The 23,214-nt window shown below is 39.3% G+C and overlaps 1 protein-coding gene across 2 annotated transcripts; it reads right to left on the bottom strand.

The window, feature by feature from the left end:
• Positions 1-367: 367 nt before the first annotated feature.
• On the bottom strand, positions 368-21,263 carry Pi3K92E (phosphatidylinositol 3-kinase 92E). Of its 2 annotated transcripts, none has more exons than XM_075292488.1 (9): positions 21,138-21,263; positions 16,671-16,881; positions 15,952-16,605; positions 14,758-15,884; positions 6,038-6,625; positions 5,674-5,980; positions 3,124-3,294; positions 2,939-3,058; positions 368-2,857 (listed from the first exon to the last, which is right to left on the bottom strand). In XM_075292488.1, the coding sequence occupies exons 2-9, from the start codon at positions 16,812-16,814 to the stop codon at positions 2,729-2,731; spliced, it is 3,240 nt and encodes a 1,079-aa protein (XP_075148603.1). In that variant the 5' UTR covers positions 16,815-16,881; positions 21,138-21,263; the 3' UTR covers positions 368-2,728. The 2 variants fall into 2 exon arrangements, with proteins under 2 accessions (XP_075148603.1, XP_075148602.1); XM_075292487.1 differs by having other exon boundaries at positions 16,671-16,894; positions 21,138-21,257.
• Between the last annotated feature and the right edge of the window lie 1,951 nt (positions 21,264-23,214).

The following is a 23,214-nucleotide window of genomic DNA, read 5'->3' as shown; positions in this document are numbered from 1 at the left end:
TAGCTATAATGGGATCAAAAGGAAACCCAAACGATTTCTAAATGTTCCTTGGTTTACAACACAACAAGTTGTTTTAAATCTAGGTAATTTTATAAAGTTAAGGTATATTTAACTTTAACTGCTGTTATTTGTTTATGATTTAAATGTAACTAAGATAGATTGATTATTATCATTAAATCCGTTTATTCATTTTAAACGTGATTTTCCTCATTTAATTGTTGTTTAATTAATTAGAGATGCTGTTTTCTGTACCGTTATGTTTTAAGTCTAGATTTTGTGTTGAACACTTTTTATGTATTTTCTTAATTTTTTTTTGTGTTTTTCTTGTTCAATGATTTTTGTTGCAAAATAAAACAAAATAATAGTATCAAGTTAAAAATAATTACAATTATTTTAATAAAAGAATTTAGCTATGATAGGTGATTTTACAAATGAAATGGCAATGAATCAAAAATGTGAACAAAATCTAAAAAAAAAAATAAACAAAATCAAAAAATATGATTGCATAATAAGGTAAGGTTTTCAAAGTGGAGATTTCCGTTCCGTTCCGAACTAGCAAATCTTATCTGGTTTTGATAAACCAAAATTCATGGTGGAAGCTTGAAGCTGTTTGTATTAATTTCTCTAAGGTTTGACAGGGCCGGGAACAAATAGCAGTTGGGTTTGTAATGAAAAACATGAGGTCTAATTTTCGGCATTTTCAAAGTATTAAAAATGCGCTTTTCAAAATTAAAACAATTAACTTTTGCAAAATACGACCTTAATAGCCTGTTTCTGTATGTCGCACGAGATCTATCGATCGATTTTATAACCAAAACTCAGCTGTTTCTATGCATTTCAGTCGATCGATAGAGCTCGTGCCACATACAGAAACAGGCTATTAGTCTTATTTGATACTTGTGAAATACATCCTAACACATACTCTGACAGAGTTAGCGCAACTTCCATGCAAAGTTGACTTTTCAATTTTTACATTAAAAGTCAATTAGTTGATTTTGATTAATATCAAAAATCGGCTTGAGTAGTACGAGTACGAATTGTTTTTTGCTAGATCTATAATTTCAAAAATATAGCAGTAGACGCCGAGTGCTATTACAGACTTTTTCTACGAGTGTAAGAACCAGATAAAATTCGGATTTTGTAGGAGAAAAGGACAATTATTAAAAATGAAGTTCTGTTCATTAAAAATGAAATTTTGTCTTAATTTGGCTTGTCTTTCACCTTGTCTATCCTTAGAGTAAGCTTTACATCGGACTCTACCGTGCAATTTTATCTTCAATAATTCTTCTTTTATCATACAATAAAGAATCTAGTGAATTGTGATTCATTGCGGATTGAGTTATTTTCTTTCAATTGCATATTGTAACCAATGGTCACAATATCCCAAGCAGATTGACAAGTAGTGCCACAAATTTTAATAAATTCCCTACTGCATTTAGTAATTTTTTTTTTGCTGCGTGGAAGCTGATGCAGGATGAAAGTAATCGATCATCCTCGATTTTTCATCACAATTTGTGTTGCCCGGATTTTATTAGCGATTCTTTTTCTAGCAGCCGAGTTTATGATCCTTAAAACGCATCTTGACATCGATCCGGCATCGATGTAGTCGAGCGTCGTGGGAATCATTTTTCACCACTGCTAATCCTGTCTGGATGTTAAGTTCACATATACTATTAATTAGATGTTTGTTGAGTTTCACCATGTTTCTCCACTAGAGGCGTTGCGTGGATTTTAAAGCAGTTTGTCTGTGTTAGAAATGTGACCGGATGTAAAGATTTCAACAGACAATCGAACAACTCGAGCAGTCGAAGTCTGCTGTTACACGTTCTTGGTACAGCGAAAATGTTATTTTTTTATATTCTAATCTTCCAACAATCTTGAAATAAATTATTAAAAAAAATCTTTTTTTCTGACTTTTTTTCCTTTATCACTAAGACTTTTTGTTGTTTTAGCACTTTTTTCCGCTCTATTTACTAACAAATTTCTTTGAGTGTAACCAACTACATTTAGTTCTGAAGACCTACTAACTGTGTGTGCTGTGTTAACTAACAGTGGTGCGTTTTGAAACGACTTTTTGTTGTTTTAGCAGTTTTTTCCTGCTATATCTACCAACAATTTCCTTGAGTGTAATATGTTTAGTTCTAAAGTCTCATAGGGTAACTGATTAATGCCTAATTTGTTAAAATGTAACAGCAGACACCTTCAGCTTATTGGTTAAAATACTTATTTATGTGAATGTTCATAGTCATAGTCTGAAAAGCCAAAACATATTGAAGATGATTGTTTTTTACACTATTTAAGCTACTACGATGGTTTTTCCTATAATTTACCAACTACGGACCTATAATATTTTTATTTCCTGCTTCGCTTCTGAACTTTTCAGATTTTTATATATGTAGTATTCGTTGAAAAAATTCGCTCAAACTCAGATCAAATCGAAAGGTATAGTTGAAACTCCATTGATTTCACCTTATTATATCATATTTTGTGACATGCTTGAAAAGAAAATCATCAAATATGAAAGAGGATAATAATGTTTAACTAGATAAAGTGTTAAGATGAAAAAACCTTATGGGTCTCAGACAGACAAATACCCTATTCAAATATGGGCCGGCAATACTTATCTGTTTGAGGAAGGTTTCTATATGTGGGCTTGTGTTGTGTGTTAATTGTTTTCGAGATGAACATGCAGTGGCATATATTTTATGTATAGCTTTATGTAACGCTCTTATGGTTTATTATTTTTGGAGAAATTATGTGAAGCCCAATTGAGTGAAGTCTTCCAGGAATTGGCTAAAGCTTCGCTAAATTTCGAACGGAAATGTTCAAGAGCTTTTTCGGTGCTATAATCTAAAACCTGTAATCGATTTAAAAAAAAAAAAAAATTGAGAAAAATTAATCGGTCCGCTTAAGAATAACTGTAACGTTAAACACATACCAAAGTTTCTTTTAAATAGTTTAAATCTTTTTCTGATGATAACTCTGGCAATCCCGTGGATATCATCATACTGAATAAAGAGAGTATAAGGCAGCCATGTTTGCGCAGTACCATAAATGCCTAAAAATATAACAAAAATAATTTATTTAAAATAACAAAGACATTGGGGTTCTATATTTGCTTACCTTTTCGCACATATCCTGGAAATACCTAAATTCGTCAGCCATACGATCGGCACGACCTTTATTTATCACATACACAAAATCATGTGTGAGGACAAACGGAACACGTTCTCGGCGGACGCCAAATTTCTCTTTAAAATGACCCAGAATGTGACCAAAATCTATGTGGAAAAGCTGCAATGGAATAGATAAAGATTGATATTAAATTCAAAAGCTTTGCATGTAAACAAATGCAGTTTTTTAAGACACTATGATGCTTGCAGTGGTATCATTTGTCACTCATCTATACCCATGAGATGGGGTTTTAAAGAAACAATCACCCAATCGCCGTTGAATTTGACGGCGACATGTTTAGTGGTCAATTGTTAAAGACGATTTTGGACTTTAAGGTGGGTACAATGTTCGGTTTTTTTCCACCAAAACTCCAAATTAAAAGTGCAAAAATATATATGACGACGATTACATTTTTTTATCAAAGTGTTAAAGCTTTGATTGTGTACCATTTCATCTTTGAAAATGAATTCATTCAAAAAAGTAACCGGAGAAAAAAAAGTTGTTTTTCGTCTTGGAAACCGAACATAGTTGTTGTCGTAACAGTTTTTTATGTGCTTTAATTAATTTTTGTTTACGTTTTGATACATCAGCTTGTATTCAGATCGAGGAACTCTGCGACTATGATGTGATGCGTCCAGAGTGATCTGGTTTTGAGGAGAGTAGGTTCAACTGGACACGCGAAAAGGTGACGCGGTCATGTGGCCCTTGATTACAGATGGGACGCACGCCAGCTACGCTACTATCAGTCATGGATTGTGAAGAATTGAGGCGTCTGCACTTGCCTGATCTTTGTTGTACTATGGGTGGTGGTCAGACTCCGAGAGCAGGATTAACCTTGTAGCTTTTCACCGCTTCAACGTATCCTCAACCTCATAAATCCTATTTAGGCCTACTCCTGTTTTTTTTTTTTGTACCGCTGTATCTCGCACTCTCGATATTGTAGATCAACCCTTAAATTCCTGGGTGTTGGTTGTCCATCCATAACATGGTAGTTTGGATGATTATTCCAATAAGAAACTGCAGGATGGATCTTGGTCACTAAAAACAAGGGTGATCCAGGATGAAGAGGAATAATGGAATAGAGGATAAATAGAGATTGAACAGTGCAGGAGATGTCACCCCACATTGGCTAACTCCCTCTTTCACCCTACGGATTCTCGACTTTTTATCCCTGAAGTCCACATACGACTAGTGCTCGACTAGATAATTAACAACCCAACGTTTGGCTTTGCCGGCAAGGACGTGTTCTCGAAGTCCTCGAATAGTCTACAGCTTAAAAATTCTCCACAAGGCTGGGGAGATGTTGTTCCTCAAGAGTCTTGGATAATGGCGAGGGATGGGAGATCGGTCTGTACAAATCACCCTCGTTGGTGTCTTTGCTAGTTTCTATAGTGGAATCACCCTACGCATTTTCTAGACATCGAGTATGATGAGCAATTCCAAGGCCAAGTTGGGGAGTCTGTTCAAGTACTCAACTCCCAGAATTCCCAGATTCTACAGCATTAGCATAGAGATTCTGTCGGGGAACAGCGCTTTGGAGTTTTCGCGCTGTTGATGACATTGGTAACTTCGACTGGGGTAAATTGTGGTGTGTCGCCGAACGGAGACCCCGATGCGACAAATGACTCTTACTTTGTGCTCTGTCACTTTCGACATGCTCAATAAATTGTCGGTTGGAAAACCTCGCGCATATGTTCGGATCAGTCATCATCTCGACGCCAAATGTGACTAAGGTCCCATCATCCCTTGTACCGGGGTTCGAGAGGACTCTCACTGTTGAGTATAACTTACCTGTGCCAGTACCTAGGTTACGTTAGCACGAAGGTGTTCATCACGGAGGGTCGGTTAAGGGTGAGAAATATGTGGAGGTGATCTGATCCCTTTGAAATGACGAGTTGCCAGGACGCGTCATTTATCAGACCACTTGAAGCTAAGGAAATGTCTAGCGAACTGCTGCAATCACCCATAATTCTCGTGGAAGACTCTTCGTTCACCGTGCAAAATGTTGAGTCATCGATACGAGCTGCCAAAGTTGTGCCTTCATTCATGGTCAATAACTAGTAGAGAATGACAAAGTTCATGGTGGGCATTGAAGTCTCCTAGCACCAATCGGTTATGTCCACACACATGTATACATCGTGAATATCTATCTCCGCAGACCAAGACTTGACTGTTACCCCCATACAATCTATGCGATGGATCTATACTACACGGAATGGTGCCATATGAAACCCAGGACCAGCATCTCCACTTCTTGTGCGATCCTTACGTAGAACCTTGTACCTATCACAGGTGGGATTCAGCTTCGTCTCTTAGATAACCGTGTCTCACCAATTTTACCTCGGAGCCCGTTGCAATTACTGCACTTTCCGGAAATTTTACAACAATATTACGAAAAAAAGGAAACCTTTGTTTGCTGCATCTTACGAATATATTCCTTACATTCCGCATCACATACAAAAGTAACACAAAATTAATTATTTTCTTTTTTCAACTTACTTGACCATTACGTTTCACCATTATATTATCCGAATGGCGATCTGCTACACCCAACACATAAGTGGCTACACAGTAGCCCGCGCAACTCAACGTGAACTCTTGGACAGCTTTGTTCATCTCTTCTTCGGTTTTGTTGTATTCCTTAAGCCAACTGTACAAAGAACCTTTCTTGAATGGTGATGTTGCAGAAAACATACCCTTTTCTTTTTGTATATTGGCAATTGTTTCAGCATTGAGAACTACTTCAATCATACCCAAACGACGTTCCATGCTAATACAATTATAAATATTCATACGAAAATCCATGCTGCAAAATTTATTAGATTATATGAAAGTATTCCTCAATGAATATTTTTTTTCTTACTCTTCATTTTTCCACAATTGATCCATTACTCTTAACATTTGTAATGTTAACATATCTTGCCGTAGATCATCTCCATTTTTGAATATTATATAAATGTCGTTACAATTTTGATCAGCATTTTCAAAAACTATCCACAAGGGTCGCATCTTTGAGTCCATTACCTTACATTTTTCTGGTTTAACGCCTTTGCAACGGAAACTGGGATTGAGGGGATTTTGTATGCTTTGGAAAAATCCACTGTTTCGTTGATTTCTTAGAAAATCTTGCAACAGATTACGCACTTTCTCTTTGCTGCCTTTTTTGGCCAATACGGATCCCTGTTTAAGCTTTTCCAGCACCTGCAATTGTTTTCGCAGAAGCGGTACATGGGGTTTACAACCTTTTAGGTATGCCTCAAGCAGTAAACCGAAACGTGTTTGCATCGATGGCGTTTGCATTTCGGATCTTAAATGCCAAAAGAAATAATGACCTATACGTTGATTTCGAAGTGCTCGTTCCAGAATGAAGGTGGTCAGGGCACAATCCAAATAAGATTCGTGTTTCATCGCTTGTACCAGTTGCAGCAAGTACAACAACAATTCCTCGTCTCTGTAAAGAAAATCAAAATATTTTGGAAATTCATTTTATTTACTTTAATTCTTCAATAAAAAACTGATAATATATAAATTATGTTTCCATTCTTTTAATTGTTATTTGATCAATTAATCGCGTAATATAAAAACTAAAATAAAAGTTGTCCACGGACGCATTCCATCGCACACCAAGTGTTTTTACTATACTCTTATCATCAAGGCAGATAAACGATGAACTTAACAAATGTTCTGGGTGTATGACCTCTAAAAGGCTTTAAGATCCCATGGTGGGGCAGTTAACAGTGAGGAATATCGCTTCGTTCTTTCGACTCATTGACCATGTGACCCAATTCTAAGTACTCTCTAAGGACGTTGTCATACAACTGTTTACTTTCTGGTTTACGAATCAAGGACCTCACATTCCGTAAAAATTGTTGTTGTTGTTGTAACAGTTTTAATGTAATTGCATCCAATTTGTTCAATGCTTTGGTACTTCAGCTGGTGTCCTGATCTAGGAACTCTGCGACAAGGGTGGGGTGCGTCCAGAGAGATCTGGTGGTGAGTCGGGTAGGTTTAGCTGGGCAATCAAAAAGGTGAGGAGTGTCATGTGGCCCTTGGTTACAGATGGGACACACGTCAGCTACGCTGCTATCAATCACTGATAGGTAGGAATAGTGGCTGCTGCACTTGCCTGCTTTTAATTGGGCTAAAACCACCCTAATCTGCTTTGGGAGGTCTTCTTTCCTCCGGTGCTATGGGCGGTGGTCGGACTCCGAGAACAGGATTTAGAAGCTACAAGGTTCTCACTGCTTCAGACAGTGTCCTCATGAATCCTGTTCAGACCTGTCTGATATACTGCCTAATCTAGAGGCTCACTTTTCTAACGCTGGATTTCGGGCTCTAGAAGGTGAAGATCAACCCATTCCTGGGTGGAGGTTGCCTATCCACAAGATGGTGATTTGGATGACAACTTCGATAGCAACCCAGAAGGCACTGCTTTGACAACATGTAATTGTGTTGACGCACCGTAATGATCTTGGTCTACGCATAAAGGCGATCCAGGGGTATACTGCGGAGACATCCTGTTGCAGTTCTAAGGGCAGCGTTATGACAGGTCTGGATGTTATTCCACAGCGTGTCGCTTGTCTGAGGTGTCCACACTAGCGCTGCATAGTTTACCACTGACCGACCAATTGCCAAGGTTTCTTTGTCCGCACCCCAAGTACTGCCGGCAAGTGACTTGAGGACCTTGTTTCTACTGCGGAGCTTGTTACAAATTGCAGTGGCATGGGCAGACGACTTAAAAGGTTGTCTAATGTGACCCCGAGTATCTTGGGGTAGTTCACTGTCGGAATTATTTCGGCATCGACTCTAACATTCAACTGCCTACGTACTTCCGCCGTCCATGTAGTGAACAGTGAGGCTGTGGACTTGGTGGCGGATATCCTCAAATTTCTAGCAGTGAAATAACTGGTAAGATCAGCAATGTAGACGTTTAAACGATCGCATATGTCATCAACAATGGGCCCGGATGCCAGGATTGTACAATCATCCGCATATTATACAATCTCGACGCCGTCAGCAGGGGGTGGAATTGAGGACAGTTAGAGGTTAAACAGTGCCGGAGATATCACCCCACCCTGGGGAACTCCCTGTTTAGCTCTACGGGGTTTTGACTTCTAGTCTCTGAATTCCACGTACGACTGGCGTCCGCACAGATAATTCAGAACCCAGTGCTTAGTTTCTGCCGGTAGGGACGTATTCTCGATGTCCACGAATAGTGTGGCATGGTTGACCGTATCGAATGCCTTCGATAGGTCAAGCGTCACGAGGACCGTCCTGTGACACGGCTTGGGCTAATTGAGTCCCATATTAATGTGTGTTGAATCCATGTTGATGGTGGGCAGCTGGAAAATTCTCCACAAGGCTGGGTAGGGGAAGTGCCTCAATTGTCTTGGCTACTGGCGAGAGAAGGGATATCGGTCTGTACGATTCACCCTTGCTCGAGTCTTTGCTTGGTTTCAGTAGTGGAATCACTCTACCCATTTTCCAGACATCGGGTATAATGAGGGATTCTAAGGACAAATTGAGGAGTCTGGTCAAGTACTCAACCTCCCAGATGCTTCAGCATTAGCATTGAAATTCCATCGGGGCCCGGCTGTGGTAAATTGTGGTCATCGGTTCGGAGACCACGTATGTGACGAGTGGCTCTCCTTTTCGCTCTATCACTCTCGGGATGCTCGACAAACTGTCGGTTGAAGTATTTAGCGCATCTCTTCGGATCGTCGCCAAAGGTGACCGAAACCCCATCATCTCTGAAGCAATGTAACCTGTGCCTAGGTTACATTGCTTCAGGTGCTCTAACCATGTGTTCCGCTTGTGCTCGTCGACTATCTTACTAATCTATAGATTCAGTTCCCTGATTCTAGGGTCAGCAGTGTTAGAGCGACGGCGTTCATCACGCTCGTCTGCGAGTCCCGCAGCTTCAGCTGGGAAGTTGGGCCTCACTTGGGCAATTCGACCAGAGGGTATAAAGCGAGCGGCTGCTGCGTTGATGATGTCCCGGAACACCCTCTCGGCAACATGAACATGAGAGGGGGACGGGAGCTCACTGAAGCGGCGATCTGTATATTCTCTGAAGCCTTCCCAGTTGGCTTTCTTGTGGTTTATAAATGTTCGCCGTTCAGAGGTTATGAAATCGGAGGGTCGGTTAATGGTGAGAATTATGGGGAGGTGGTCTGATCCCAATGAAATGACGAGTTGCCAGGAAACGTCATTTATCAGACCAGGCGATGCTAAAGATAAATCTGGCGAACTCATAATTCTCGTGGGGGCCTCTTCGTTCACTGTGCAAAATGTGGAGTCATCTATCTGCTCTGCCAAAGCTATGCCTCTCTGGTAATTACTGAGGAGAGAATGCCAAAGTTCATGGTGGGCATTAAAGTCTCCCAGAACCAATCGGTTATGCCCGCACAACCACTCAATGTTTGGGCTATAACCTGGAGCACAGCTAACAACCGGCGGTATATACACATTTTATAGTCTATCTCAGCAGCCCCAGACTTGACTGCTACCCCCATACATTCCATATAGGGGTCACTAATGTCCGGCACAAGCGGGATAGGCCTATACTGCACGGAACGGTGTAATATGAAAGCCAGGCCACCACCTCCACTTCTAGTGTGATCCTTACGCAGGACATTGTATCCATCACAATGGCGCAAACTACAGGTGTCATTTAGCTTCGTCTCTTGGATCGCCGCCACCCTGATCCTCTTCCGATTCATAAAATCTACTATTTCGCTAATCTTACCACGGAGCCCCTTGCAAATAATTGCAAAAATTATGCACTATCCAGAACTGGTACAACAATATTGGGTGTTAGATGCTGCGTCGGAGAATATTGTTGTGCGGAAGATGTTTGGGAGTCTGATGACCCACTGCTGCTATCACTGGCACAGCATCCTGCCACGTAGTCAATATGACTATACTCCCGTAGCGATGTTAAGCCGGAACAGTTCCGGAAGTGCACACATTCCAAGCACCGGTTACACCTCACCGATACCGAACGATGGTGAATTTGGTTTCGGCAGACCGAACAGTACCATGGTCCGGAGTTTTCTCTATCCCGGCTCGGACCAAAAGCAAACGGAGAAGGCTCCCCGGGATGCACCTTCTCCAACACAAAAAAACGGACGAAACAACACGTACACTGATGTGGCAGCCGTTGGCCGGTGAATAAAATCCATTGGGTCAATCTGGTGCAAAGAACCCGCCGCCGTGGGATTGAAAAAATGGTTGTAATGCTTTGTACCGATTCCACTGAATTTCGGATGGCTGCAACTTAAAGGGTAAGTTCACCACATATCTACCATCGCACTGTGCTGGCGCAATAGATCTCTTCGCACTTCTTGTCGTCTTCAGATAAAAAATGTTTACGGGATACCTCTTCGATTTGCCAAAATCGGGCCAGCTGTTCATCCATGGAAACTTTCTTGAAATATGAATACACCGATATTCGCGATCGGATATAAATCACCACCAAGAAGAAGGTCTACTTTACCTCTTTGGTAAAAACTTGGGTCGCATAATTCAAATCTTTTTGGAAGGCATACAGAGTGAGTAGGAATATTACCAGTTACTGCTTTGACTACCAAGGCCTCCACCGGATAGCGAAAATTCCCTTCCTGCTCTTGAACGGATTTGGAAACGTGCCATCTTATTGAATCTACTAACTCCAGTCCTCCTCCTAATCGGATGCTTCGGCTGAGAGCGGTACTCTTGGTATCTTTAATAAAGTCTATATCTTTTCTGATAAAAACCATTCATCACATACAACTACTTATCTCCCGTTGTACCCTTTTTATTCTCGGGAAAAAATCCAGGTAGCATGTCGGCACTACCATATTGAATAGCAACGCAATTGATTACTTAAATTGGCCTATTCTTGTACTGTCTCTTTAGATTGGAGCACGCGATTTCGAAATTCTCAGTGGTTAACGCAACATCCTTATTAATTTCTCTAGCCTCGTCCTCCGTTTTCTGAAAGAGGTAGAATGACTTTTCAACCGCAGTTAGCTTCGAATTTGTTCGCAGTGTACAAATCCCGAAAGGTAGGCCACGATGCGTAGTCGCCGTTGCGTAGTCATTATCACACGGGGGAACATGTATCGCTCGCCGATTTCTTCAGGCAACATTTGCCTGAGCATCACATTCGTGATAGTAGCGATAATACTAACTCAGATGTGCTAATATTATCGCTGTATATCTAATGATATTGACTGTGAATAAGATGAATCTTTTTCTTTTCCTTGGAAGCTGAGACGTGTTATTCATTTCATAGCGTGACCACTTCATTGTATATATCTTCCTACGACATTTCGTATATAAAAATGTACTTCGCGAATGTCCTTTTGAATAACCACAGTTTGTAGTTATTACAAAACATATTTCAGGTTTTTTTTCTAAGGCACACAAATCAAACTGTATAAATGCTTAACAACCTTAACAAACACTTTCAGCATTCGTACGATATTTGAGTGTATCTACAAGCCAGATTGTTCTGGTGTGTTTAATACCTCTGTGGTTGCATCAATCTTCAAACTGTGTTGAGCAAAATTGCTTCCCATTGTCTTACACTGCGAGGGATTGCCAAATAGTGTGCTGAAAGTGGTTAACAATTTCAAGGTTACTGTTGTCGATATGGATTATGTTCTAGAATAACTGGTTATTTGGAGTGTACGTCTATAATGATGAGATAGTATACATCATTTACTGGCCCAGCATTATCAATATGGACGCATTCAAGAACTTAGTTTGTGGTAGGCCAAGGACAGAGATTTGTTTCTATTCGGCTTTTGGCTGCCAGTTGACAGTTGCTACATTTTCTACTGTTTTTCTCGATGCCTTTATATACTCCATTCTACCCTGGATTTACTCCGTTCTGCTGTGTCCACGGTGAAATTGTTTAACAATTCGTTTTCGAAATATTTCAGGAATGATTACAGGGGTATTTAGCATTAGGCAACCATTCACGTTAGAAATAGATTCTATTAGGTTTAAATATGAAATTATTGAAGAATCCATGTCCTTTTTTCTCTGACCATCCGTTTTCCTCGTAGCTTGCAAAAATGGCTGCCCAATACCATGCGACAATGCGTCTGCGACGATGTGTATCGACAGGTTATGATCGTATTGCGTCATTAGTAGGTCGGATCCTTTAAGAAGATCGTCGATTGGCTTCTGAAGTTTTCTTATGTTGGCCATGTATTTACCATAGTGGTTAAAATAACTTAATAGTGACCTGGCTGTGGAAACGTTTTCTGGGATTTCGAGATATTGAGTCGAGTACCACATTTATTAATAATGTGACCAAGGTATTTAATAGAGGTCTTAAAAATTGCAATTGTTGCAGACGGAAACCAAAGTCTTTAATTCTTTTGTAATAGAATAGAGTCGTGTGGATACTCGTGGAATATGACTACACTAATACCATGCGAAGATGCAACTGTGGCGATGTGTATCGCCATGTTCAGATAGTAATCGGATGTCAAAATGCATTTAAATTCGGCCAGGGAATTCTGCTTTTGAAGTGCAGGGACTTAGTATATTTGCATTAGCTTTATGAGTACCTTGTAATTTGAGAAGTTCCCTTAATTGTTCCAGAAGTCGCGTTTGCATACTCAGTGCCGCATCAGTTATTTTTTTATACCCACCACCATAGAATGGTGACGGTGATGATGAATATCGATTTCCGACTATATAATGTATATATGTCCGTATAGCATATCGGTCTGTCTGTCTGTTGTAATCACGCTACAGTCTTCAATAAAGGAGCTATCGTCCTGCACGCAGGCCAAGTTCGAAGATGGGGTATATCGGTCTAGGCTTTGATATAGCTCCCATATAAACCGATCGCCCCATTTGGGGTCTTGAGCTTATAGAAACCGTAGTTTTTATCCAATTTGCCAAAATTAGAAATCTATAAGTATTCTAGGACCATAAAGAGGTGTGCCGAAAATGGTGAGTATCGGTCCATGTTTTGATATAGCCCCCATATAGACCGATCTTCCGATTTTACTTCTTTCGCTTATAGAAACCGTAGTTTTTATTCAATTTGCCTGAAATTGGAAATCTAGAGTATTCTAGGGCCATACAGAGGTGTGCCGAATATATTGTGTATCGGTTTTGATATAGCCCACATATAGACCGATCTCCCGATTTTATTTCTGGGTCTTCTAGAATCCGTAGTTTTTATCCAATTTGCCTGAACTTTGATATCTGGAGATATTCTAGGACCATAAAGAGGTGTTCCGACAATGGTGATTATAGGACCACGTTTTGATATAGCCCCCATATATACCGATCTCCCGATTTTACTTCTTGGGCTTCTAGAATCCGTAGTTTTTATCCAATTTGCCTGAAATTGAAAAACTAGAGGTATTCTAGGACCATGAAGAGGTGTGCCGAATATATTGTGTATCGGTACAGTTTTTGATATAGCTGGCCTTCCGGCCCTCCGATTTGGAGTCTAGATTCTAGAACTATAATTATATGTAACATACTGAATATTGTGTGTATCAAAGGTAAAATCTTTACATTTATCTTCGGGAAGCGTACTGGTTGAACTGATCTGCTTGTGAAAATATCTGTCATCAAACCCCCCTGAAATGTTCAGAGGAAACTATTATATTTCATTCATGGTGGTGGGTATTTAAGATTCGGCCTGGCCGAACTTGCTGCTATATATACTTGTTTTTCGTACATACTTGTCATGTACGGAGATGCCAGAGCAGTATAAAACAGTGTTGCCCTTAACACCCAGGGTACACTGCCTAAAGGCCCGGTTATGCATCCAAAAACGGGTCGTAAGCGTATCGTTGCGTTTCAGCTGTTTGTTTTTAATATACAACAGCCCTTAGAAACGATTACCCAACGTTAGCAAATCGTAAATGTTTCGTAAGGTTCAGAAAAAAATATCAAGGTGTAATTATAAGAAGTAACGATGTCCATTTGTCTTTTCTAATCACGCTACAACCTTAAAAAAATAGAGCCATAGCGTTGAAATTTGGCTAGTTGACATTTTTCTTGTCTGCAAAAAGGCCAAGTTCAGAGGTGGACTATATCGGTCCATGTCTTGATATAGCTACCATATAGACCGATTTGACTTTTTGGGTTTCTAAAAAATACCTCTGGAGGTATTTTAGGTCCAGAAAAATTGTGTGCCGAATATGGTGTGTATTGGTCCATATTTTGGTATAGCCCCCATATGGACCGATCTAGCGAATTGAATTCTTGGTCACTTCGTTTCATTTCTTTATTTCATCTATATAGCTCTTAGGTATAACAGATAAGCCACCACAATTTTTATGCGATTTGCCTGAAATTGAAATCTAGAGGCGTTTATGAGGGCAATATTTGTATTGCCCTCATATACGACATTCAGTTATGTATAAAATTATCCAATACAATAACATTATGGTTCGTAGAGTTCCTTTGTAAGCACTCTTGTTTGTACATATGCATCGTCAAAATTAAATATAAAGAATTTACATTCTATGAAAAAGTAAGAAATAGCTAAAGATGATCGGATTACTTAATTAGAAATCACTTTTACACTGACCATAAATAGAAAAAATGTGTCCTTACCTTAAATTTCTAAGACATCGGATAGCGAAATTTCTTACTGCAGGATCTGGATAGGCGTAATCTAATAACTCCAGTGACCTTTCCACCGATATAGTCGGCCATTCATTCAATAGATACCACATTTCCGCAACTTCGTCACGTTTATTCCAGTTAACACAATGTAATAGAATAGAGAGTTCTTCAGGCTCTTCAGCTTTTATGATGTATCTCTTTTCCCATATATCTGTACGATCTTGATCATGCATTTCGTAGATTTTATTAAAAGTACGTGAATACTGGGATAAAACTTTGCTAACGGCTGCCGATGATGATGAAGAGGATGATGCTTGGCCACCCTGAGATTTAATACGACCCAATGACTCATTGCAAGCAGCCAATCTAGAGGCATATTGCAATACGATATCCTTTGGTGGATATTGTATATAATCATAACCATAACTATGGAATGTGAGTTGCACCACTGCACATTCATCTTTACGTGGATTTGGTTCAATGGTACCCAAAGGATGAAATATTTCATCCGATTGTATATCATCGGCATATGTCCATGTGTACAATGATAGGCAGCCATTTTTCAACTGTTCTTTATAATCGAACACTGTGGTATTGACCCAAGCCAATGAGTTCTTATTCATATTGGCATCTTTCAGAATTGTATTATTACTACTGGTATTTGACGATTTTTTGGAGCGTGAGGATCGTGTAACTTCGTAAATGACCAAACAAAGACGGGTCATGCGTGGCAAGTTTTGCAAGGGTATATCGAAAACAATATCTTTATCGAATGTGAATGATCGATTATTACTGCTGGCTATGTCGAGTGAATGTTGTGCACACAATTTGTGTTCGCCGTGATAGAGGCCAATATGTACACCCACTTTGACACCGCGAACCAAATCACAATTCACATTATCAATTCGATGTAGACGCAGGCGAAATGCTTGATTTATATCCCATGAACATTTGTATTTACGTTTCACCATTTCATTTGAAGGGTGACGAAAGTTCTCAGGTTTTGGGGGTCGTTTGGGGATTGAATTCAATTCTTGTTTATAGCTTATGTACGATGGCAAGTTACTAATAGCTTTCAGTACAACATTAGGCACATCAGAGCCTGAAAGACTTTCCTGTAAGATACAAAACCAAATAGCAAAGTTACACTAGGAACAAATCTGAGCTATGCTACAAACTTACCTGTATGTAAATAAATTGTATCAGTGGATGATCGCCAAATAAATACTCATCTCGGCCACGAACTTTCAATATATAATCGGTGGCTCGATCGTTCACTTTTATTTGTGATTTGCGAACTTTTAATAATGCCGAATCTATCAACGAACGCGGTGTATAGTGTTCATTTACCGATATGGTAAATGAGGTTTCATCATTTTCCAACTTAACTACTACCAAAAAATTCGAATTACGAAAACGTTTTTTTATTATTTCCGGCATTTCTGGTTTCTCAGCTAAACGCAATGGATGCTCGTAGAGCAATTTCTCATACCAACTGTATTTGGAACGCTCCAATTCAATTTCGTCACAAAGCAATGTCATTTTTCTACGAAAATCATCCTCTTCTGGACTACGCTGGGCACTGTAGTCCTCAAATGATTTGCCAATCATATTACTAACCAACTTGGATAGTTCATAATCACTGGATATAGTGCTGGTTTCGGATCTTTCTCCCAAACGTAAAAGGCAAAAATAAGGCTGTACTTCACATAATCGTTTCGTTTCATCTGTGAAGGGTTCAACCAAAGCAATGGCCGATATCCCACTAACTTCGTAATCACATGCATCTTTTATGAGATTATTTAATGGATACGTCTTAGCTTGTTTCACCATTTCCTAGTTGAGAAGGTCGGAGAAATATTTCAATAAGGGTATATCAAAATTACTTTAAAGGTACTTACTGTCTTAACTTCTCTTATTGTTGCAGTTGCAGGCATATGCAAACAGAGAAAAATTCCATTAGGTAGAAAGCATTTAAGTTCAACATCTGGTGGATCATTTTTCCAAGTGTCAATGGAAAATGACGAGCCAGCCAACGGTGCCATGTTTTATACTATTTAAAAGGCAAGACGTTGGCAATTTATAATGTAGTCCTTTTCAAAATTTTTAAATCTGAAAAAAAAAACTGATACAATTGGATTTTAAGCAAAAACATTATTTTTGGTCTACTGCACAGAAAAAAAACTTCACGAAAATTTTTCCAATTAAAATTTTAATTGAGTTTTTAAAAATATTCAATCAAAAATTTAATTGATTCAACAAATTTTTTTATTGAAACAAAAATCAATCACAAAAATTAATAGTATCAATCAATTTTTTAATTAATTAATTTTTAATTGACTTTCAATTAATTTTTTAATTGATACTATCTTTTCTTGATTGAAGACATTTCAATTAAACAATTAGTTGGATCAATTAATTTCGTGATTGAATCAGAAAAACATTTTTTTGTGCGTGGGTAAGAAAGCTACACGAAGCGTAGAATAAATATTTTTTTCTAATTTAAAACTTGAAAGCACGTGAAAATGGCAGCCATTTGTTGACATGACCGTCTAAGATGACACAGCGATACCCCTCTTTTTTAAGTCTTCTGAAAACTGCGTTTCCCGGACCTGCAAAATGATATTCCGTGGCGACGATGGTCTGATGCCCTGATATGGACTTTTGCAGGGCATGTCAATGACAGCAGTCGGTTGTTTTTCGACCGATTTTTTGGTATCCGGTTTGTATTAGCGTATTCATGTTTCGTAGAATGTAAAGAAACGATCCCACCGTAATTTGGGAATCAAAATTCTACGTGCGACATCGTTGAAACTTTTTAAATCAAATTGCTCGCTGCCATGTCAGTGAATTTGATAGGTCAAGTATCACACGGTACGCCCTGTAACATGCCTTGTGGAAATACCTTGATATATGTATGATATAATGGGATTTAAAGCTGTTCTTATACATTGTTGTTTGCGGCTTATTCTGTTTGCCAACTGTTGGAAAATTTTCCGTTATGCTTGGGAGCAGTGTTACCGATTTCACTTTTATAATACGATGATACCTTTGCTGCATTCCATGCCAAGCTTTTTTCGTGCCACCTTTTTTATATTATTGCTTTTATACAGTAATATTTTTTTATTGGTGCCTCAGGATTGCAATTCCGTCAGAATTCTGATATTTGTTATTGTTGGCAACTTGAGGTACTCAAACCCAATTCTCTCATTCTGTGATCAGCATTCTTAGTCCCAGATGCTTGTTGGTGTAACTTGATGTTGTTTTATCGTTCTTTAGGTAAAGCATATCCTACTAAAAAAGGATATGTCCAGAGTTATCTGGTGATGAGTCGGGTTAGTTTGGTTAATAAGGAAGTTGTCGAATATGACACCGAGAATGTGGTAAACAATGTGACCGAAGACTTTGTGGAAAATTTTTGAAAATTATTCACAGTTAAAATACCGATAGCAAGTATGGATTTAAAGCAGTTTAGAATTTGTGTCCGTAATACCTATGTTGGCGTTTGTTGTTGTTGTAACAGTTTTTAATGTAGTTTCATCCATTTTGTTCTATGCTTGTGTAGTTCCGCTGGTAGCCAGATCAAGGAACTCTGTGACAAGGATGGGGTGTGTCCAGAGTGATCTGGTAGTGAAACGGGTAGGCTTAGCTGGGCAAGCAAAAAGGTGACGAGTGTCATGTGGCCCTTGATTACAGATGGAACACACGTCAGCTACGCTGCTATCAATCACTGATAAGTATGAATTGTGGCGGCTGCACTTGCCTGATCTTAGTTGGGCCAAAACTACCATTGTCTGCCGTGGGAGGTATCTCTCCTCCGGTGCTATGGGCGGCGGTCGGACTCTGAGAACAGGATTAACCTTGTAGCTTCTCACCACTTCACCTACAGTATCCCCATGAATTCTGTTCAGACATGTCTGGTATGCTGCCTGATCTAGAGGTTCTCTTTTGTAACGCTGGATCTCGGGCTCTAGAAGGCGAAGATCAACCCTTCCATTCCTGGGTGGAGGTTGTCTATCCACAAGATGGTGATTCGGATGACAACTTCGATGGCAACCCAAGAGGTACTGCTTTGACAACATGTAGTTGTGTCGACGCACTGGGATGATCTTGGTCTCCGCATAAAGGTGATCCAGGGGTGTACTGCGGAGACATCCTGTTGCGGTTCTAAGGGCAGCGTTCTGACAGGTCTGTAGGTTATTCCACTGCGTATCGCTCGTTTGAGGTGTCCACACTGGCGCAGCATAGTTTACCACTGACCGGCCAATTGCTTTATAAAGTTAACAAGGTTTATTTGTCCGCACCCCAAGTGCTGCCGGCAAGCGACTTGAGGGCCTTGTTTCTACCGCGGAGCTTATCACAAATTGCAATGGAATGGGCGGACGACATATAAAGGCTGTCGAATGTGACCCCGAGAATCTTGGGGTAATTTGTTGTCGGAATTGTTTCGCCATCGACTCTGACATTCAACTGCCTGCGTACTTCGCCGTCCATGTAGTGAATAGTGTGGCTGAGGATTTGGTGGGAGATATCCTCAAATTTCTTGCAGTGAAATAACTGGTAAAATCAGCGAGGTAGACACTTAATCGATCGCAAATGTCATCAACAATGGGCCCGGATGCCATGATTGTGCAATAGTCCGCATAAGACACAATCTCGACGCCGTCAGGAGGGGGTGGAATCGAGGAGAGGTAGAGTGCCGGAGATATCACCCGCAGTGTCGGAGATATCACCCCGGCCTAAGGGACTCCCTGTTTAACTCTACGGGGTTTTGACTTCTTGTCCCTGAATTCCACGTACGATTGACATCCACAAAGAAACCAAAAACAGATCTATTCCATCACATTTTATGTTTGCCAGCTTTTTTGTTATTGTAAATTGGTAAAACTAGCCCAGTTATGGGTCACTAGTACAGGATTTATACTGCAAAGAAAGTAGTAGTACACCGGACACCGTCATTCTATATTTAGTCCGATTTATCCGTAGCGCATTATACCCAACATAATGTCACAAACATCATTCTATCCTGGCTCGGACCAAGAACAAACGTGGAGACTTTATCTGATGGGCGACAGGAGGGACCTATGCGACCATGTGGTATTGAAAATTGTCTTTACAGAATAATTTATCGATGCGAAAGCTGGTCTAAAAACTCTATATATATCTCAACCCATAATTCTGGATTCAAAATTTGGAAGTATCACCAACCATACGGTGTATACATTTACGTTCACCTACTTCACTAGTCCGACAATATGATGCTCCATGACACTTTTGGAGCCTATTTGCATTGAATTGAAATATGTCAAATTTTTGTCATTTCGAAATAGACCTATCGCCTTTTGCCATCGGAATATGGAAATACTGATTTTTAAATTCAAATGATTGTTGGACTCTGTCACAAAGTGTGTGTACCCATAAGATTATAATGGAAGCTTACTACGTTTCCACAAATCATCACGTTCGACTTTTATTGGTCCTAAAGAAATTTCAAAAAATGCACAGAAAAATCGTACCTCATTTAAATCCTGCGGATTATGATTATTGATCATTGGGGACTCTTTGATGAAACATTTGACAGATGCTATAAAATGCGTATAGCGAAATAAAAGGATATGCTACCAAGTTTTGGCTAAATAATTATAGCACCCTCTTATGTATATATAACGAACCCTTCATTTATATTCAATAACAGAATATAGTTTTAAATATAATTGTGGGTCAGTTTATGAGGTATTGCGATTTGCAAATTTGATAACCGGAACTGGGGGATAGATACATATATCCCAATTCAATGCTGTAAGTTCAAATCCGGCACAAAAATTATTTATTTACTAGAATGTATATGAAATTTTATTATCTTTCATTGAGGATATATTTGGACCCTTTATTTTATTTAATCAAGGGTATTGGGTCCCCTATGCAGTACAGGATCTTTAATTTATATTTATCTAGTTAGAGATTTATGGCCATTGATCACGAAAGCTCCACTGGGAACATTGTACCCTATGGGCGCAGCATATATGTATTCCCACACTATTTCCAAATACGTGTGTTGTCTGTCCATAATAGACTTTCAAAACGTCATCCATATGTCGATTTTCTTTGCCCTACAGTAGCAGGGAATCAGAAACGATGGCCATAAATCGTTGCAGTTTAGCTATGTACCCAAAGACACTCATCGCAAATTCTGGAGAATCACATTATGAAAACGTCAACAGCTCGGCGATAAAAAAACATGTTAGGATTTTATTGATACAGCTTCTTATACTACCCTTTTTGTTTATTTGTTTGATCCAAAAATATAGCTTGACGCGAACAATAAATCACGTCTCACCTGACTTCTATGGGTTTGTAATAAATTTTACCTTATCCTTGATGGCCTTTAAGTTTCAAAATCCTCAAATTTAATACTTGTTTTCGATTGAAGTTGTAAAGTGATGAAATTTTAGTTATTTTTCTCACAGTTTCGAACAGTGAATCCAAAAGCGTTCAAAACCAAAATTTAAAAGCGTTCCACTCTAGTGCCGATGATTACAGTTGAACAGAACGCTTTTATTGTGCCGGCGTCGTAAAAGGGCCTGGCGCCGTCGTTAACATTATAAGTTTTATGCGCTTTATGCGCTTTATGCGCTTTACAGACTATCAGTTATTCCGGACGACAGTGCTCGTGTCGAACATATCCCATATATTGTGCACATTATAAGTTAAGTCCGAAGGCATAATCGATACTGCTGCATGTTAATGGGATCGATAACACATTTGCCGATTATTTAATCATCGCCGACAAGTCGTATCGATCCGACACACTATACGATTCTTTACAAACACCGACATTCCGTCCGGAATAACTGATAGTCTGTAAAGCGCATTACAGACTATCAGTTATTCCGGACGGAATGTCGGTGTTTGTAAAGAATCTTATAGTGTGTCGGATCGATACGACTTGTCGGCGATGACTAAATAATCGGTAAATATGTTATCGATCCCATAAACATGCAGCAGTATCGATTATGCCTTCGGACTTAACTTATAATGTGCACAATATATGGGATATGTTCGACACGAGCACTGTCGTCCGGAATAACTGATAGTCTGTAATGCGCTTTACACACTATCAGTTATTCCGGACGGAATGTCGGTGTTTGTAAAGAATCTTACAGTGTGTCGGATCGATACGACTTGTCGGCGATGACTAAATAATCGATAAATGTGTTATCGATCCCATAAACATGCAGCAGTATCGATTATGCCTTCGGACTTAACTTATAATGTGCACAATATATGGGATATGTTCGACACGAGCACTGTCGTCCGGAATAACTGATAGTCTGTAATGCGCTTTATGCGCTGTAAAGCGCATACGGAAATTTGCCCACGTCCAACTTTTCGAGACATATCCCATATATTGGCCACATCATAAGGCCGGTATGCACCTCTAGCGAAAAATTTCATTCCCATAAGTCCGAAGGCATAATCGATACTGCTGCATGTTTATGGGACCGATAACATATTTGCCGATTATTTATTTATTTATTTTTATTTATTTTCCATTTATTTAAGCAATTCAAAGCATAATTCAAAGTACTACTCTAACGGACATTACAATATTATATAAAAATATTAAATATAAATTAATAAAAATAAACAATAATCTTATATAAACAATACGACAGAGGTTCACCTATTTGTTGTGTGTTCGTTCAAGTTTTTCCCTCATGCGCTTTACAGACTATCAGTTATTCCGGACGGAATGTCGGTATTTGTAAAGAATCTTACAGTGTGTCGGACCGATACGACTTGTCGGCGATGACTAAATAATCGGTAAATGTGTTATCGATCCCATAAACATGCATCAGTATCGATTATGGCTTCGGACTTAACTTATAATGTGCACAATATATGGGATATGTTCGACACGAGCACTGTCGTCCGTGAAACTATACAAAGGATCAAAGGAATAGCAGATCAATTGCCCAAGGAAAAATAAAATGTTATTTTGTAAAAACAAGCAACAACCGCCAACTTAATCCAATATCGCTCCCTGTAAAATAGCGCTCCAAGCTACCTAAAAAACGCCGCTTTCTATGTGCGAAATAATGGTTTCCATAAAAATTTTTCGCAAGAATGAACATAGTACCGGCCTTTACACGTGAAGATTTGTGCCATGGCTGAACAAGAAGGTTAACAGCATGTTTCTGCATGTCGAACGAGCTCTATCGATCGACTGAAATGGAGACAAACAGCTGAATTTGTAAGGCCGGTACTACCCTGCCAACATTTTTTGAATTTGGGGGCGCTTCTGAGAATCCCCAGTACGTTGAAAACAATCATATACGATATCAAAAACTCGTCGGAAAAGCGCCGTCACTATTGAGAAGTTGTACCACGCCAAGTTACTACAAAAAGGTTTCGCATGAGTGCAATTATTAGGTGCCTTTATAG

Source organism: Haematobia irritans, chromosome 1, assembly GCF_050003625.1.
Source record: "Haematobia irritans isolate KBUSLIRL chromosome 1, ASM5000362v1, whole genome shotgun sequence".
NCBI classification, from domain to species: Eukaryota; Metazoa; Arthropoda; class Insecta; order Diptera; family Muscidae; genus Haematobia; species Haematobia irritans.
The sequence above is the reverse complement of the archived record's forward strand: the minus strand, read 5'-3'. Positions and strand labels throughout refer to the sequence as shown.

Excerpts from the sequence above, each read along its gene's own strand:
- Pi3K92E (XM_075292488.1), bottom strand. The coding sequence starts at position 16,814 with ATGGCACCGTTGGCTGGCTCGTCATTTTCCATTGACACTTGGAAAAAT. Across the intron at positions 5,981-6,037 it reads CAATTGTGGAAAAATGAAGA|CATGGATTTTCGTATGAATA; the intron begins GTAAGAAAAAAA and ends TAAATTTTGCAG. Across the intron at positions 2,858-2,938 it reads ACTATTTAAAAGAAACTTTG|GTTTTAGATTATAGCACCGA; the intron begins GTATGTGTTTAA and ends AATCGATTACAG.